The 19,721-nt window shown below is 41.7% G+C and overlaps 2 protein-coding genes across 7 annotated transcripts in view; both read right to left on the reverse strand.

Moving 5' to 3' along the window:
• The window catches only part of sptssa (serine palmitoyltransferase, small subunit A), a 31,796-nt gene extending 25,557 nt beyond the window's left edge, over positions 1–6,239 (reverse strand). Inside the window, exon 1 of one of the 4 annotated variants that reach the window (XM_069916750.1) lies at positions 6,133–6,239. The gene's annotated coding sequence lies outside the window, so the exon portion shown is untranslated. Of the gene's footprint in view, positions 1–6,050 lie in introns of all 4 variants that reach the window. The other 3 variants (XM_069916751.1, XM_069916752.1, XM_069916753.1) reach the window with 3 other exon arrangements.
• Positions 6,240–18,478: 12,239 nt separating this feature from the next.
• Positions 18,479–19,721, reverse strand: part of snx6 (sorting nexin 6) — an 84,173-nt gene continuing 82,930 nt past the window's right edge. For all 3 annotated transcript variants that reach the window (XM_069916755.1, XM_069916756.1, XM_069916758.1), the window contains one exon: positions 18,479–19,094. In XM_069916755.1, the coding sequence (XP_069772856.1) occupies positions 19,041–19,094 (54 nt within the window). In that variant the 3' untranslated portion in view covers positions 18,479–19,040. The remainder of the gene's footprint in view (positions 19,095–19,721) is intronic.

Consider the following 19,721-nt stretch of genomic DNA (forward strand, 5'->3'; position numbering starts at 1 on the left):
GAAATAGTTCACCCTCAAAACTCCCAGCATTTGCCTCCTAAGATTATAATTCAAATGACAAACTCTTATGAATTAAAATCGCTATGCCTCTCACCTTAGAATTAAAAGAAGAAAACACATGAACCAACCCACTCTCTCTTCAATTTCAAGTGTTCTTTTTCAGTCAAATGTTATTCTTGCAAAAAAGCAATATCAACTTTCATTTCTTTTATATCGGCCAATACTTGCTTCCACTTAATTGCATTATTCAACCCCTAAACATTAAGTCACAAATTTCAAATTAGACATTTCTACAAACTAACAATATATTCACCCACTATATCGCTCCCCTTATAAATCCTTAAAATCACAAACCGTCCCCTAAAAACGTCAAATGAAATTTTTTTTTAAATCACCCCTAAAATAGCAGCAGATGACTGTCAAAGAATTCAGTGCCATCCTTCCCCCCCCCACCCCCCCCAGCCAGACATATATTCATTACTCAGTGAAACACAATCAAATATAATAATCAATCAACCCAATGATTCCAGTCCTAATGACTATTCCGGGTCTTCAATATCAAGAAGACTTCATGTCAGCTCTTCTTTCTTTCCATGCTTCCCATTCGCCCTCCTTTTAGGTGACAAAGATGAAGATCGTCCATTCCTTTGCAGGTCTGGCAACGAATTGGCAAAAATTAATGCCTCATGATCATTTTCAAAAAATTGAGATTGAAAATTGCCATAAAAAAACTTTTGGCACTGCAGGGTAACAAAAAGCAAATTTATAACCCTTCTGCCACAAGACTTCTTTGGTTGAGTAAAATTCCCGACGTTGCCTATAATTTTTTGACTTAAATCCACATTAAAAAATACCATTATTTTGAATCATCATTGAAGTTTGACTTTGTTGTGCCTTCTGCGCCGCCAGTCATAAAATCATTTCCTTATCTTGGTATTTCAAACAACGAATTAAAATCACCCGTGGTGATTGTCCTGGAAACGGCTTCTTCCTTAATGCTCTATGGCTTGATCCAACTCCAAACCTTCCAGAAAAAACTCCTTGCCCAACATCTCAGGAATCCATTTCTTGAAAAATTTTATCAGATCAAAGCCTTCAATATCATCTGGGAGACCCACTGTTTTTACATTATTCCTCCGACTTTGATTTTCCAATGATTCAATTTTCATCAATAATTCTTTTTCTGAATCCCCCAATCCACAAAAGAATCCTCCACTTTTTCCATTTTTTTTCCCTATTACGTTCCACTTGATTTTTACATTCAAAAAAAGCTGCTTCAATTTTTTAAAAATGATCTTGTACTGTATCTACTGATTTTATACATCTATTAACATCACTTTTAAATAGTCATATCTTGCTTCATATTTGTCATTTCTTCACACAAATAGTACACATTTTAGTTTTCATTTCCAAAAATCCTCGAGTCATCTGTTTCGATATATTATCCATTTGGTAAGCAATCCCTTCCAAAATAGCACACACAGAATCCATTCCGGGTTCCATCACCTTCCTTTGAGGCCTACCTTCCTTAGACTCAACCTCTATTTGCTCCTGTGTACTTCGCAGTAAAGTTAGGTCCTCCTCTTCTTCAGTCAGTCGGTCCTCTTCCAGAGCGGCTGTGGGTCTGAACACCTGAGGACAGTACACCAACCTCGTCGGGGCGCCGACGCTCAGGCTCCCCCACAGCCCACACCTGTTCCAATAAATCACATACCCTCGAAGCACCGCGCATGCCCAGTAGAGCCGCTGATCGCGCAGGTGCGTTCTCCGACGCTATACTGCGCGTCCCCGATTCACCCAGCAACATCGTGTGCTTGAGGGCTCCTCTCTCGGCCGGACCGCCCGCGCACCCGGCTTCACGGAAGCACGGGTCAGCACTAGCCGAACTTGTCGTCAAGCCGGCGCCATCTTGCGGAGGCAGGATTGGCGCCACATTTGATGTGTCTGCATCAAATGTTTTCACAGCTTGCATTTTACGCATAATTAACTGGAGTGCAGCTTGCAAATCCTTGATTTGGGCATATCATACCCTCTATGTCTTTGTAAATTTACTGATTTTGTTTTGACTCCTGCAAGACATTTTGAAAATATTTTGGCTGGTAAAAATAGCATTACAAAAAAAAAATCAAAGATCAGATCACAAAAAGGTCAGAACAAGTAACCAAACGCAAGTTAGAAGTGGTTTCAATAACCACCAAGGTATAGAAGGAATCCAAGAATCACCAGCATAGAGTTAAGGAGCTTCGAACTCTATGATCTAGGCAGCTAAATGTACAAGCACCAGTAGTGGATAGGGTGGCCATTCCAAAAGGAGGACATAGTCATAGATTATGAATACACACACACACACACACAGTGTATTTGCATTTGTTGTTTTTGCAATATCATTTTAAAAATTAATTTTTTTGAAACACACTATATATACAGTATAACTCCGATTATCCGAAATGGTCGGAACCAGGCCTATGTCAGATAAACTTTTTTTTGGAGAACTAGTCATTTTGTAAAAGCAGCCCAGTAGCAGTTTAAACAACAAACAACAAGGAAAGGCTTTCTAAGCATTAAAATAATATTTAATGCTCACCAAAAAAAAAAAAATGCTGGTCACCGCCGCCTATCACTGACACCTCCCCGCCAGCAGCCCGACATCCCTGGTCAGTTCTGCCCCAAAAAATGTGTGCGCGCGCATATATACGTGTGTGCATATACACTTGTGAGTGTGTGTAGAGAGAGAGAGATATATATTTATATCTAGATATCTAGATATATATGTGCAAATGTGTGTGGTGACCATGTTCTCCTTTTTGAATGGCCACCCTAGTAGTGAGCAGTTAAAACTGGAGATGTTCAAGAGAACAGATTTGACTTCAGAAAGATTAAAGAGATGGTGGACTTAAAATTATGGTGGCACCTTGTACCAGGAATTAACAGGGAATTAACCAGTTAAGGGTCCAATGGAAAAGGAAAACAACCAGCATACCGGTGTGAAATGAAATCAAATCACGCCAGTGATTGATTGCCTCTACCCCTACTCATATCCCCGGCATCAGCTGACACCAGCGTGCTGATTAAACCAATAGAAATAAAGACAACTTCTATCCATTCCATTTGAAGGTAGACTCTCCCATCCCCGGGGATTTGTGTTCAGTGTTAAAAACAGTCAGTGTCCCGGTTAAAGGTTACCCAGTGAAAACAACACAAATGGCTTCCGATCCCAGGACACTGCACGGCCAATTAGCTGGGATGCCAGTGGTAAAGGGGCTAAAGAAGGGGCTCAAGGAAATATTGAAACAAGAGTGATTTTCAAATTAATGCAGTGCAATACCTGGATCAATTAGAACATCAGTTGTTGAGCCTTAACTGATTTATGTTTATACAAAGCGGAAGATGAAAAAACAGACAAGAGACCATTGAATTAGCAAGTAAAATGCAATCAGGACTTCTGCAGTAAATGAGCTTTACTAAACAGATCCAAATGATGTAGAGCAAAAAGTACATTGCTCTGGTGATAGAATGGACATAGTATTCACTTTTTGATAAGAAATTCTTTTCAGGCATTAGGATAGTGGGCGCCATGGTTAGCATAGCAGCGCAATTACAGCACCAGCGACCGGGGTTCAAATCTGGCGCTGCATATAGGGAGTTTGCACATTCTCATCATGGGTTTCCTCCAACACTTCAAAACATACTAGGGTGTTAGGTTAATTGGGATATTTGGGCAACACTAGGCTCGTGGCGCAGACTAAATTAAAAAAAATTAAAAGTTTGAAATAGTCCAGTGGTACTGGCACCAGCTTTTAAATCAAGGATGGATTTACCTGCTGCCAAGAGGAGGAATTACTCTGCTCACAAGAACAACATTGAAGAGGAGGTAAGAGAATAAATCCACTATGATAAACTTTGCAATATGGTGGAAAGGTAGAGGTGAATGTTGACAGCATTCATGTGGAACCTGATATTTGCTTGGATGTGGTCAAAGGATTCTTTGGTTCACCCCTTCAACTTGTTATTCCAGGCTTCCAGAGCAAGGGGGGGAGGGGGGGGGGGGTGGTGGTGGAGTTGAATAACATTAGAACGAAAATGAGATCCTTCATATAAATTTAACTTTGAAAATTATGAAGCAAGCAATCTTTAATATTTAAGTATACATATAAATATTAAAATGTCTATGCTATGCAAAAGTCCACAAACTGCAGCAAATTCAAGACAGTTCAAAGGGATAATTCATGCAACAGAAATTTAAAAAGGTGAGCTTGAAGGAGGCATGAGGCGGCCATGGCAAGTAGGATTAAGGAGAACCCCAAAGCATTCTATGCATATATGAAGGACAGAAGGATGAAGATAGGGCCACATAAGGATAAAGAAAGCAGCTTGTGCCTGGAGGCAGAGGAGGTCCTGGGGGTTGAGATTTATGATTAAGAACAAAGACATGACACTTCCTTGTGCCTGGAGGCAGAAGGGTCTTGATTAGGATGGTCAGAATAGAGCAGGCTTGTGTGCTGGATGATATTGAGATTAGGGAAGCAGAAGTGTTAGATCTTCTTAAAAACATTATGATCGACAAGTCCTCAGGGCCAGACACAATATACCTCAGGTTGCTGTGGGAAATGAGGGAAGAGATAGCTGGGGCATTGACTATGATCTTTGAATGCTTCTTAGCCACAGGGAGGTGCTGGAGGATTGGACAATGGCTAATTTGGTCCCTTTTAACAAAGGTAATAAGGAGAATCCTGGGAATTACAGAATGGTGAGTCTTACATCAGAGGGCACAATATGGGTCTGCTGCATATTTAAAATTTTATTTAAATGTAGACATACAGCACGGTAACAGGCCATTTCGGCCCACGAGTCCATGCCACCCAATTTAGACCCAATTAACCTAAACCCCAGTACATTGAAAATATAGCTGTGGTCATACTTTTCATTTATTTCCTTTCCTGATACAAATACTTGATACCAATTACAATTACTTGATACTGTGAGAGATAATGGAATATGGGAAGTTAATCAATTGCTAAATAGGATTGAATTAGGATGGGGTGAAGGGATAATAGAATAAGGGAAGTCAAGCAAGTGCTAAATAGGAATGAATTATGATGGGTTGAATAAGGGTGGAGTAAGAATATGAGGAAGGGTTAAGCAAGTATAATAGAATAGGGGTCTTATAGCAAGTAGATAGATTTAGCAAGTCCTAGGGGTTGAGATTTATGATTAAGAACAAAGACATGACACTTCCTGGTAAAGAAGTATACACAAAGAAAGGCACACAAACTGCACGTAGGCAGAATTACCTAATGCCAAACCAATCCAGGAGGCAGAAGAATGTTAAGGGGGGGAGGTACCTCTGTACTGAAATAGAATGTATAAAAAGTTGGGTAAGCCCCAGTACATGTGTGTGTATTCCCAGGGTAAGGGGAAGCACCCAACTTTGCACTGTTGTAAAATAAATGTTCTTTGTTCTCAATTTTTGTCTCGAGCGAAATCTGTGAAGGCACCTCTGCTTCTCACCATACCAAAAAGTGATGGTCTGGATGACTTCAAATAAGCACAAGCCTCATTCTCTGCCACCTCCCCACTTCACTTACACAAATTATACTATAATTGGAGACGTACAAATGATCCTCTCATCTTTAAGGAGCAAGTGTTATTTACAATTTAAAACATATGGATGGGGGGGGGGGGGAAGGGTGTGTGTGAAGAATATTTTTTTTAAAAGAGGCAGCTATTCATCAGCTGCTACTAGACCAACCCTGAAACCCTCATTCCCCAGCTCGCAACTACCAACCCATTTGCTGTTAGACACAAAACCACCAGCCTCCCTGTTGGATTGGAAGAAACCCTCCCGCCCCATGGTCTTCGGAGGTTGAGTGAAGCCCCTGAAACACTCCATTCGCCGCGATCGACCATATTCGCTCATGCCCTCGAATATCGCGGCGAGCTGACATAGCCCCCACCCTTTCACGGCTACAGCGATAAACTAGGCGGGGGGGGGCCTTCCAGAGGACTGGGGGGGAAAGATGGGGTCCTAACAGGCTCGGCCCGCCGCCTACCTTCCCCTCAGCAAGGCCTACATCAATCTCCCGAAACTTATGCCGCTGCCTGACTCACAGGCCGGGAACTGACTTACATTACCTGCGCCACTGCTGCCTTCCCTTACCGGATGCAACGACCTGCACCCAGATACCCCGCCTTCCGCCGAGGCGCGCGGCTCCGCCCCAACCCGCTGCTCGTCTGCAGCGCCCCCTAGCGTAACATTTTACCAACAGCAGCGGCCGGAAAAGAATACAGGACTGGACAGAGAAGATGAACAAATCACTACTTCTTTTCTATTAAAGAAGATTAAGGAAGGTCAGAGGACTCGGAGCTATTGAGAGAAGCACGAGAGCCTTTATTATTTTCCCCAAAGTATCGTTTATTCTCGAATTATCGAGTAATACATTCGGAATATGTCATTGTGCCAAGTATTCCATTCATTCGTTTACATGGCGTCAAAGTCACGAAGTTTCACAGAGAGAATGAAACTGGTTAGAACGTGGGGGGGGGGGGGGGGGGGGTCACTTGATAGTACTATCACAGAGTTCCTTTCACTTTGATAAAGATTGAGTGTGAATAGATTGGACCATCATGAGCCATATTGGATTTGTACTTTATTTTAAATTGAGTGAAACAGAAAAGTCTGCAGAAGCTGTGATTGTAGTAAAAGCACACCAAAATGTTGGAGGAACTCAGCCAGTCTTTCAGCGTCCAAAGGAGACAATGTTTCGGGCTTAAGCCCTTCTTCAAGGAATAAGCTGAATGAGCAAAATAAAAGGACATTTCAGAACACAGACAGTGCCGGCTGGGGGAGGAGTCCAGACCAACAAAAGGTGTTCATTGGATATGATAAGGGGAGAGGTGAGAATTAACGTCTGTGCTAAACTCAGGAAAAGGGCTTGGGGGGAAGTAATGTGGGGGAAGAAAATTAACAAAAGCCAGAGATGCAGATATTAATGCCATCCAGTTGGAAAATACCCAGTCAGAAGATGGGGTGTTGTTCCTTCAATTTGCGGGTGGGCATGCATTGCCAGACTGAGAACACCTACCACCCACCAGCCTCCGCATTCAGGACATCCTCCTCTGCTATTTCCGCCACCTACCATATGAATCTACCTCAAGACACAAATTCCCCTCGGCCTGGGCTGTTCCCTCTGTAACTCCCTTGTCTACTCCTCCCTCCCCACCAACTGCCCCCTTGCAACCTACTTCTGTGACCACAGAAGATGCTCCATTTGTGCTCACACCCCTACCATTTACCTCCCTACCATTCAGGACCCCAAGCAGTCCTTCCAAATGAAGCAACATTTCAGTTGTGAATCTGCAGGGATCCTCTTCTGCATCCAGTGATCCTCTACATCGGAGAGACTGGGCACAGACTGGGAAATCTCTTCGTTGAGCACCTCAGCTCTATCTGCCACCTATTTTAATTCTCCATCCCATTCCCTTTCTGACATGTCTGTCCATGGTCTCATGCACATCCAGACTGAAATCACTTGAAAATTGGAACACCACATCTTCTGACTGGGCACCCTCCAACTAGATGGCATTAATATCAACTTCTCTGACTTTCATTAAACCAACCCCCACATCTTCCTGTTGCCTTCCCCCATGTTTCCTTTTGCTGACATAACCAACTCTCACCTCGCCCCTCATCATATCCAATTAACTTTTTTAACCGGCATTGTCTGTATTCTGAGATTTCCTGTTTTGGCTCATTCTGCTTATTCCTTGAAGAAGGGCTCAGGCCTGAAAGATCAGCAATATACCTTTGTTTCCTATGGACAGTGAAAGACCAGCTGAGTTCCTCCAGCATTTTGTTGTGTTTTTGTACTTTTATTGAGAACAGGCAATTTTCCACATTGTTGGAAGATGTCAGTGTTGTCCTGCAATAGCATAAGTACTGACAGTTCTGGAGCATAAAGATTCAGCACTGCAGCTGGGATGCTTATAGGTCCCACAACTTTGCTGTAATACAGTGCTCTTTCAGTTCTCCAGCAACTGGTGGTTAGATATTACTTGCCATAACTGGTAAAAGAAATGAATTTCAAGGGAGGAACAAAAATAATACAGTAGTAATGTGATTACAGTAAACAGAATTATGGTCTTAAAGCCATTTCAGTAATAGGAAATAAAAACATATTTGCAACTATTATTCATATTTTTAATCTTAGTACAAACACCATGAAAGTAATTCAAGCAATTATCATGATAATGAATATGTATGAGATGTACCGGAAGTCACGTGGTATGAGAGAGAGATAAGAACACAAGCAGGAGAACAAAGGAAACGGGAAAATAAAAAGCCACTGGGAAGTTTACCTGATAAAACTTGTGTTTAATGTTTTATTAACTTCACATTTCGGGCCACAAATGTGACATTGGCGACGAGGATGAAAGAAGCTTGAAGAAAATTAAAGACTAGAAAAGATTACAGAGGATTACAGACAACTTCAAGGTGATAAGAATTTTCTCTTTGTCTCAGTACTTTTGGGGCTGGAATATTTCCTCATGGCTGGTGCAGACGGTGACTTTCTAACACATAGTGGAATTGCTCATTTTGACCCGACTGGTGATGCAAGCACTGTAAGTGTGAAGTGGAAGGCGTGGCTGGAAGAATTTGAATCCTACGCCGACAGTCGTGGCCTGTTTCTAGATACCGGTACAGTTGAACAAAAAGCGCAGAGAAGGGCGTTACTTCTTTTCACTGCAGGACCCTCAGTTCGGGAAACATTTAAAACACTTTTGAATACTGGAAGAAAGGATAAGTATGGGAAAGCGGTAGATGCATTAAATGCACACTATGTAGTGACACTGAATGCTACATTTCAACGCCATTTGTTTCGGAGAACGAGACAAGAAGATGGCCAGACAATTGCTCAGTACGTGACGAGACTACGCCAGCTAGCTGTTGGATGCAATTACATGCCAGCTGATTTGGACAATCAATTATTGGATCAAGTCGTACAGCACTGTAGATCAGATAAACTCAGAAGACGTCTACTGGAAAGAGGGAATGAATTGGAACTCACCGATGCTTTAACCATTGCTGCTGCATTAGAGGCTGTTGAAGGGCAATTTCATACCATGACCCTGAAAGACAACTCAAGCCAGCAAATTAAGAGGCTCTCACATCGCCATAATCAGCCATGATATACGCCGACACATGACGTGGAGTGTTATCGATGTGGAAACCGAGGTCACTTTGGAAAGGACCATATTGCCCGGCCAAAGGCAAAGTTTGCAGAAAGTGTGGAGGCAAGGACCACTTTGCAAAGAAGTGCAAAAGCAAGTCCAATGCAGACCAGAAGAGGAAGAGTACAACTTCCAAAGGCAAAGCCTGGGGGAAAGGAAAGTATCCTGGAAAGAAAGATACCATTCGCCAGATAGACGGTGACGATGATGATACCCAGGAGGAACAGAGTTGTTACCAATTTACGTTGAATGAAGTACATCATGAGAAGGTCCCAGTGATCATTGGTGGAGTGACAGTTCAGGTCATTGTAGACTCAGGCAGTGACAGTAATGTGATTGATCGACATTTATGGGAGAAATTGAAAAGGAAAAAGATCATCTGTACCTCAAAGAAGTGTTCCAAGAAACTGTATCCATACACAGCAACCAAGCCATTGCAGACCATTGGATGTTTTACTGCAACTGTTGAAGCTGGAGATAAGTACACCGAAGCAGAGTTTATGGTCATAGAAGAGAGGGGAGAACCATTGCTGAGTAGAAGCACAGCACAAGACCTGGCAATACTTCATATTGGAGCTTGTGTCAATTCAGTCATACGAGGATATGAAGCAAGAATTCCCCGCAGTCTTCCAAGGAGTAGGAAAGCTGAAAGGTCGACAATTGAAGCTAGCGGTAGATGAAACGGTCAAAACAAAGGCACAACCAATGCGCCGAACTCCGTTTGGACTTCGTGGGAAAGTCGAAGCCAAAATTAAAGAAATGGTCGAACAAGACATTATTGAACCGGTGGAACATTCGACACAATGGGTCAGTCCCGTAGTGATTGTGCCCAAACCAAAGGGTGACATAGGACAATGTGTTGACATGAGAATGGCCAATGAAGCTATAATTAGAGAACGACACCCTATACCAACAGTGGAGGAAATACTTCAAGAACGACTTCAGTAAGATATTCTCAAAAATTGATCTGAAATGGGGCTATTATCAATTAGAGCTGGATCCAGGTTCCCGAGATGTAACTACATTTGTGACTCACTGTGGATTGTATCGTTACAAGAGACTATCATTTGGAATTAATGCAGCTTCGGAGATCTACCAGTATGAAATCCATCGAGTGATTCAAGGCATTCCTGGAGTTGCCAACATTTCTGACGACATCATAGTCCATGCACCAACGAAGGAAGAGCATGACAAACGGTTGAGGCGTGTACTATCTAGACTACAGGAGGCAGGCCTTACCGTGAATGGAAACAAGTGCCAGTTCGGTGTGTCAGAAATGGACTTCATGGGACACAGACTTACACGGAAAGGACTAAACCCTACAGAGGCCAAGGTGAAAGCTATTGCAGAGGCACGTGCACCTCAGAACGCAACAGAGGTGAGGAGTTTCCTAGGATTGGTCAATTTTTGTGCAAAGTTCATTCCTAATTTTGCTACAGTGGCAGAACCACTAAGGAAACTAACCAGGAAAGGTGTACCATTTCATTTTGGATCTGAGCAGAAGAAAGCGTTCACAGCGCTGAAGCAAAGCCTGACAGATGCAAAAACTCTTGGATATTTCGATCCGGCGGCATCAACCAAAGTCATAGCGGATGCCAGCCCGGTTGGTTTAGGAGCCGTGTTGGTCCAGATGCATGATGGAGGACCAAGAATCATTGCCTATGCCAGCAGATCGTTATCAGATGTGGAAAGAAGATACTCTCAGATAGAGAAAGAAGCACTCGGACTTATATGGGCCTGTGAGAGGTTCCATGCATATTTATACGGCATTGAATTTGAACTCATCACAGATCATAAGCCATTAGAGGTGATCTATGCACCTAGATCCAAACCATGTGCCAGAATAGAGAGATGGGTACTCAGACTACAACCCTACAAATATAAAGTAATCCACATTGCAGGGAAAGCAAACATTGCAGATCCGCTGTCCAGATTGGTGAAGGTTGGTGGTCCACAATCCAAGTCAGAATTGGGAACAGAAACAGAGAGCTTTGTACGCTTCGTAGCTATTCAGGCGACACCGAAAGCTGTGACTACGAAGGAAGTCGAGAGAGAATCCGAACGTGAGAACAGAACTCATGGAAGTAAGAGAATGCATACAGAGTGGACAATGGGACAAGTGTACTCACAAGGCTTACATTCCCATTAGAGACGAACTTTGTTGCATCGGACAGTGTGTATTAAGAGGTTGCAGATTGGTGATACCGCAAAGATTGAGACCGAAGATCGTATCCTTAGCGCATGAAGGACACCTAGGCATTGTTGGTACCAAGCAAAACCTCAGGACCAAGGTATGGTGGCCAGGTTGTGATAAAGACGCAGAGAGATTTGTTAAAACTTGTCACGGATATCAAATCACAAGTAGGAGTAATCCGCCAGAACCGATCCGGAGTACGCAACTTCCGACAGGACCATGGATTGACGTAGCTGTTGATTTTCTTGGACCTTTACCGACAGGTGAATCAATTATGGTAGTGATAGATTACTACAGCAGATACTATGAGTACGTGGTGTTGAAGTCCACAACCACTGGAAAAACAATACAAGCGTTAGCAGAGATATTCGCAAGATATGGATTACCTGTTACATTATACTCTGACAATGGTCCACAATTCATTTCAGAGACATTTGCGGAATACATGAGGACCACAGGTATCCACCATCATAAAGTAACTCCGAAATGGCCGCAAGCCAATGGAAAAGTAGAGAGACAAAATCAGTCCATTGAAAAACGATTGAGGATTGCACACGCAGAAGGACAAAATTGGCGAGAAGCATTGCTATCTTATGTGGCTGTCTATCGAGCAACGCCTCATGCAACCACTGGAAGAAGTCCTGCAGAAACATTTTTTGGAAGAAAAATCCACACAAAAATGCCAGAAATAAAGGAAATCCGAGACGACCAGGAGATGAGGGACCACGATGCTGAAAAGAAAGATGCAGCAAAGCTGTACACAGATTCGAAACGTGGACCCAAGTACTCAGACATCATGCCAGGAGATAATGTTCTAGTGAGGCATGAAACTGGTGGTAAGTTAGACACACCTTATTACCATCAACCCTATACTGTCGTATCCAGAAGTGGCAGTATGGTGACAGTCAAGTCTCCGACTGGAGTCCTGTATAAGAGAAATGTATCAGGTGTAAAAAGGTACCAGTCCAGAGATACATCGAGCGAAGAGGTTGAAAGGCCAATACGAGATGCTGAAACTGGGAGACCTGATGATGTTCCAGAGGCAGTTACCAGCACTCCTGATGAAGTGACTAGAGCGCCAGAAACACCCGAAGCCGTGGTGAGCAGTATTTCCGACGCCGAGAGTGAACAACCGAGAAGCGACGACAATATCGCAGGCAGGCCGAAACGAAACCGGAAAGTGCCCAAACGATACGAAGACTTTGTGCCATAGTTTTAATAAGAACTTTGGGACAGTATTTAATCTTATATCATAAAGTGCATGTATGAGTGCAGTAGGAAGTAAATTTTATGTAGTTGAGTTATAGTATTACCATTAGTTACGATGCTTGTATGTTTCCGAGGGATATTGGTAAGTGAAGGTAAAGTTTATTTCTGATTAAAGGAGGGATGTCATGATAATGAATATGTATGAGATCTACCGGAAGTCACGTGGTATGAGAGAGAGATAAGAACACAAGCAGGAGAACAAAGGAAACGGGAAAATAAAAAGCCACTGGGAAGTTTACCTGATAAAACTTGTGTTTAATGTTTTATTAACTTCACATTTCGGGCCACAAATGTGACAGCAATAACTACCATTTTCTTTCCTTTGTCACATGTTGTGATGAACTGAAGCATATGAAACATTCAAAGTGAATTTAGAAAGTTAAAATTTAAATTTCAAATTAAATTTAGACATACAGCACGAATGACAAAGAAGTCAAAGAATGATTTATTGCACTGGCAACTCAGTTTATACTTTCTCCCTCCTGCTGACAACAGGACTGATGTCACAGCAGCGCTGCCCTCGGGTTGGTCGGTGTTCCCGCCGTTGCTCATTGTTTCCCGCCGTGCAAGTTGTCACCTGAAATGAAGTTCGTTGGCCTGTGCAGTCACCACGTTCAATGGCCATCTTGTGTACTGAGTCGCGTCCTGGTTAGCGGGCCGTTACATTAACACCCCCCCCCCCACCAAAACCAGCGATCAGAGCACCGTTTGCACTTTCGGTGGCCAACCTCTGCGTCATTGGCGGCAGCCAAGAACTCCCTGGTATCACTGCATCAAGATCAGCAGGGAAGAAGTCTAAGTGCGAATTTAGAAAATTAATTTTCAATGATATGTGGCACTTCGTGATTTTGTGTATGCTTGAAGTAGACTTCACCTATTTTTGTGATTTTTTTTCCTCGGTCATATTTTATATCTTAAAAAAATTGTATGTGAGGAAAATTTTAAGGTGATTTTTCATCCTAGATTTGAAAGCTTCTACTTCCTCAGGGGTTTGCGGAGGAGCTAGTGGAGTTGTTCAAGTGAACCAGTACGGACTTGAAGGGCCGACATGGCCTGTTTCCGTGCTGTGAACGGTTATATGATAACAGGCCCTTTGGACCCACGAGACCATGCTGCCAAATTACACCTAATTGACCTGATTTGAAGGGTGGGAGCAAACCAGAGAACATGGGGAAACAGACACAGGGAGAACCAACAAACTCCTTACAGACATGGAATTCAAACCCTAATCACTGGCGTTGTAACAGTGTCACACTAACTAATTGTGCTAATCATGTAAGCAATTTGGAAAAATAATCAACAGTCAAGCTTTTTGGGGACAGGTTAAAAAAAGTTATGAATTCATTATCTCCATATAAATAATTCTTCCCTTTATTTACAACCACCCCTCAGATTAGTTTATCTCTTCAGGAATTTTTAAGATGAACGCTGTCCATATTTGTAGGCACTTCTATTATGGCTGGAATTAGAAACAAGTTACATAAATGACTGGTACAAGGACTGCCTAAAGAAATCTCTTGGTGCCTTCCACATTGACCACCGCCAGTGGGCTGATATCGCCTCAAACCGTGCATCTTGGCGCCTCACAGTTCAGCGGGCAGCAACCTCCTTTGAAGACCACAGAGCCCACCTCACTGACAAAAGACAAAGGAGGCAAAATCCAACACCCAACCCCAACCAACCAATTTTACCTTACAACCGCTGCAACTGTGTCTGCCTGTCCCGCATCGGACTTGTCAGCCACAAATGAGCCTGCAGCTGACGTGGACATTACCCCTCCATAAATCTTCGTCCGTGAAGCCAAGCCAAAGAGAAAGAACATAAATGAATTCTAGCAAGCATGAGAATGAGAGCCTTTATCTAACAATCCTCATAAATTCATCATTATCTTCTTTCTTTGGCTTGGCTTCGCGGACGAAGATTTATGGAGGGGGTAAATGTCCACATCAGCTGCAGGCTCGTTTGTGGCTGACAAGTCCGATGCAGGACAGGCAGACACGGTTGCAGCGGTTGCAGGGGAAAATTGGTTGGTTGGGGTTGGGTGATGGGTTTTTCCTCCTTTGCCTTTTGTCAGTGAGGCTCTGCGGTCTTCTTCAAAGGAGGTTGCTGTCCGCCGAACTGTGAGGCGCCAAGATGTTGGGGTTGAGGCGATATCAGCCCACTGGCAGTGGTCAATGTGGCAGGCATCAAGAGATTTCTTTAGGCAGTCCTTGTACCTCTTCTTTGGTGCACTTCTGTCACGGTGGCCAGTGGAGAGCTCACCGTATAATACGATCTTGGGAAGGTGATGGTCCTCCATTCTGGAGACGTGACCCACCCAGCGCAGCTGGATCTTCAGCAGCGTGGACTCAATGCTGTCGGCCTCTGCCATCTCGAGTACTTCGATGTTAGGGATGAAGGCGCTCCAATGAATGTTGAGGATGGAGCGGAGACAACGCTGGTGGAAGCGTTCTAGGAGCCGTAGGTGATGCCGGTAGAGGACCCATGATTCGGATCCGAACAGGAGTGTGGGTATGACAACGGCTCTGTATACACTTAACTTTGTGAGGTTTTTCAGTTGGTTGTTTTTCCAGACTCTCTTGTGTAGTCTTCCAAAGGCGCTATTTGCCTTGGCGAGTCTGTTGTCTATCTCGTTGTCGATCCTTGCATCTGATGAACTGGTGCAACCGAGATAGGTAAACTGGTTGACCGTTTTGAGTTTTGTGTGCCCGATGGAGACGTGAGGGGGTTGGTAGTCAAGGTGGGGAGCTGGCTAATGGAGGACCTCCGTTTTCTTCCTGTTTTGCGGAAACTGCCAAAATGTTCGGCCTGGAAGTCAGCCTGAAGAAAACGGATTCATCATTATAAATTAATAATATTGGCTATCTTTCAGTTAGCAACTATATTTAACTATATATATGAGGAAATAGATTAAAGTAATGTGAACATGGGGTTGTATCATTCCAACACATTTAGAAAAAAATGAAAATATTCAACACTGATCTCAGAAACTGCAAAAGATCCCACAATACAATAAAATTATAAATCTTGCCCTTTCATGTTTACTTAATGGATCTATGTTGCATTGTATAACCAATGTGCACAACAATTTGGCATGATAAATTAAACTATATCGTGTTACATTAAAATGTACTCTGAAATAATTTTAAACAGTGCATGACATTCAAATTGAAATTCCAAATCAGGCAGCAAACTTTACATCTGACAGTGTCATTCTTTATCTTGACCCATTAAAATGCATAACCCCTTTAAAAGGGAACATTTAATGGTTTATTATTTTAAGTGTAATGTATCACTGAATTACTAATACATTTCAAAAACTATTACATGACAACTAGTTTAGAAAAATCTGCAACTGGAATCCCTCCCTTAGCAATCTACACTTAGCAGAGCAAATAATGATTTTAGATCTTGCTTGGGTATTCAAATAGATCTTGTTGAAAATATTTTTAAAATGAGATGGAAAATGTGGAGATACCAGCATCAACTCACCCTCTCACTGCCACGGCCCCAGACCTCACTAGCCATGGCCTGCAGCAGACCCCTCCTACATTACATCCACCAAAAACCACCCGCAGATTGGAGGACCACCTCATTTTCTGTCTGGGCACCCTCCAACCAGATGACATGAACATTTACTTGACTGCTTTCCATTAAACCCTTACATCCCCTCCATTTTCTGCTTTTCCAGTTCTTTCACCTGCATAGCCCTGCTTCCCCACTCCCTTAGTGCTGCTGACCCCACCCCCCCCACCCCCCTTTCTCTACCTATCATCCCCTCCCCCTCTCTTATTCTGATGCTCACCAGCATTTTCTCATACTTTGATGAAGGGCCCAAGCCCGAAACATCAGTTATAAATCTCTGCCTTTGCTACAAAAAGGACAGTTTGGACCTGCTGAGTTTCTCCAGCATTTGTGTTTTTACTTCAACCAAGGTTCATAGAATTGTGTTTTACTACTACAAATTGAATTTACAAGTCATCTGAAATATTTTAGCCAGTCATCCATAGATAGATTCTACTTTCATTTTGTGAAGAATCCATTCTAACCCAGCACCTTGAAGAAAGAACATTCTCAAACAGTAAAATAGGAAGACAACAAAATAGATTATTAGTTTACTTCATCCATAATCCTTCCCCAGACATATCTACCACTCCCATCATTCCCAAGGAACAATGCCATTCACAGCTCCCTGGTTCATTGTTCCACCTCATTAGTTTCTCAGAAGAGATGCAATTTTACTTTGTCCCTTCCTATCAGTCCTTCCAAGCTGAAGCAACAATTCACATGCACTTTTTACAAATTTAATGGACAGCCTCAGTTCTCAGTGTGCGACACTTCAATTTAATTCAGGAGGATTGCAAGTTTCCAGTCACACGATACTTTAATTCTCTTATTCTCTCTGACCGGTCTTTGACGTCTTACACTATTGCAATTAAACCCAAATGCAACACGTGCACCTAACCTCCATTTACGCAAGTCACAACTCTTAGGACTCCATATTGAATTCAACAATTTCAGGGAACCAAGTTTTTTCCTGTTGGTTAGAACTGAATTGTTCTGAATCATGAACCTGTAATATTAACATTTTCCTCCCTCCCTGGTGTATAGGTCCAGGATTCTCGTTTGTTTCAGATTTTCAACAATTGTGTTTTGCATCTGATTCAAGTTCACTTCCTTTTCCCTCCACCCTCACACATTTACCAAATGATGTTGAAAGCATTGTCATTTGGACATCCTTGGTCTTCATCACATTCTTCTTATTCTCTCCAATACTCCACACTCTGCATCTTAATCTCACCTGTTTTCCCACTCTTCAACTCCAGTGTTACTAACCTGAAACGGTTTCTCTCAAGAGAGTTGCTGCCCAAACTTCTGAGTATTTCCAGAGTTTCTGTTTATAATTAAAAGGAATAATTAGGTAATTAGGCAAAACAGCAGTTAGTGCTGCTACTGCAGTTTCTGTGACGTAAGTCTGATCCTATTTGTGTGTAGGTTGCATGCTCTCCTTTTGAACCATCCTTCCCCAAGTGGTCACATTTCCTCCCACTTCAAAAAAAATCTTTGTTGAAAGTAATGGGGGAATGGAACTGATGGGAATGTTATGAACCAAATGATTCTCCCTTTGTAGTATTAAAGTGAATATTAAAAAGAGACATAAGTATTAAAGTGAATAAAAACACAAAAGGAAGCCAAATACTGGAAAGATTAAGGGGGGCACCACGAGTGGGCCACAGACTGTTACGACCTTTGAGAGTCACCAACAGATGGCATTGGAATGCAGGCAATACATGATAAAGAATGTGCGTTTTTGCTGAATGTGGAATAATTGTAAATGAGTATTCTTAAATATATTATTCAACCTTGATACAAGGATATAGGGGAGGGGGTTACAAGGGGTGTGACTTACCTTATATGTAGTCTTTCTTATCTTAGATGCAATGTTAATTTACCTTGTACGTAGAATAATGATGTAATCCTTTAGCCCACCGTGTTTACTCAAGTGTATAAAAGTTGATGTATCCCTTTGTCGGGTGGAGACCCCAAGAGACTGCTTTCGAGGGTGAAAGTAGGAAGGGTTCTCTTAGGTTAACATGGTGTCTAATAAAGAGTTAACTGAACTCATTCCGAGTGCTTTGCTTGCTTGCATTGGGAGCAACGAAAACCCACTACTACAGGACGGAGGATTATAGTGGGATAGAGGCAGATAAGCGTGTTAGTATAATTTTACAACAGACATTTATGCAGGTAATCGGAATACAAAAAAAGTGACAAAATTTTGAAACATTCTCTAGTCATGTACCAGTTTATTATACAATGGTTATGAATAATTCTGCAAGATTAAGGCAGATATACATTAGAATTAGAAATTATATTCACTTCCAACAATTTTTAGCTGAAGATAAATGTTACCAATATAAAAAAAATGAAGACTAATTGTCACATTAAGATGTTAGAACAGCACTAAATGCCAAACAATGCACACGGCAATACAGAATACAATTTTATTTCATTTTTAAAAAATATCCAAATTAGGTCTTTGTTATTGTACAAATGAATATATTTGGCAATCAAATGTACAATCATCTTGAAGGTATTGGCAAATAAAGAAAATATTTTAATTTCTCATCAATCAAATACAAATGACATGCTACATGGCATCTCAGAATGGGGATACTTTATTCAAGATTCATCTTTTCTTGTCAGATGCAAAAATTTTGTTTACTTCTGACATATGAAGAGTCTTCTCATAGTCAGTCGTCTCTAAGAAGCCATGAAAGCTTAACAAATGTTCTTCCTTTTAAAGTTGATGTACACAGCCCTTGTTAATACAACAACCATAAAGTAGTTAATTGTCACCTTTGAGTGCTACAAGACAACTTTGCAGCAACTGCAAGTGTCCCTGTGAATAAAATAAAATTTCAAATCACTATGGTAAAATTAACATTCAGAAGAAAACAGATAACATGTTGATTTTAATGCAAACAAGCAGAGCCAAAAATAGTTATTTTTTCAAATCTTGTTAAAGTTAAGCAATTGCATCTAATCCTTGCACTTATATATTGTTTTGGGAAACTTAATTACTCAAGGCATTCAAAGTTATTGAATACAAGTTATGCAAGATTACATTAGGCACTTGTTAGAAATGTGAACAGTAACTTTACAAATAGTATATTAAAGAAAGAAAAAGTTGAGTTTCCCATTCATTATTACTTTCACACTTCCTTGGAAGGAAAAAAATCCTGTGCCATCTGGGAATCATGTGTATTCTAGCTATTTCATTTTCCCATCACTCTTCACAAAAAAAATTGTCTAAGTAAGACAGACTTCGCATTTTTTTTAAATTGATGAATAGTTTAGTGCCTTACAAATCTGATTTAAATACCATCTTCCAAAGGTTTGATTTGTCACCCCTGTTGGTATCTGCCTTTTTATGAGAAAGCAAGGAATATTTGATCCAATAAACAAATAGGATACTTTGACTATTATTTCATGGATAAGATCAATATTTTTAAACAGCTGAACTGAA

The sequence above is a fragment of the Narcine bancroftii genome, chromosome 2 (assembly GCF_036971445.1).
Source record: "Narcine bancroftii isolate sNarBan1 chromosome 2, sNarBan1.hap1, whole genome shotgun sequence".
Lineage (NCBI taxonomy): Eukaryota > Metazoa > Chordata > Chondrichthyes > Torpediniformes > Narcinidae > Narcine > Narcine bancroftii.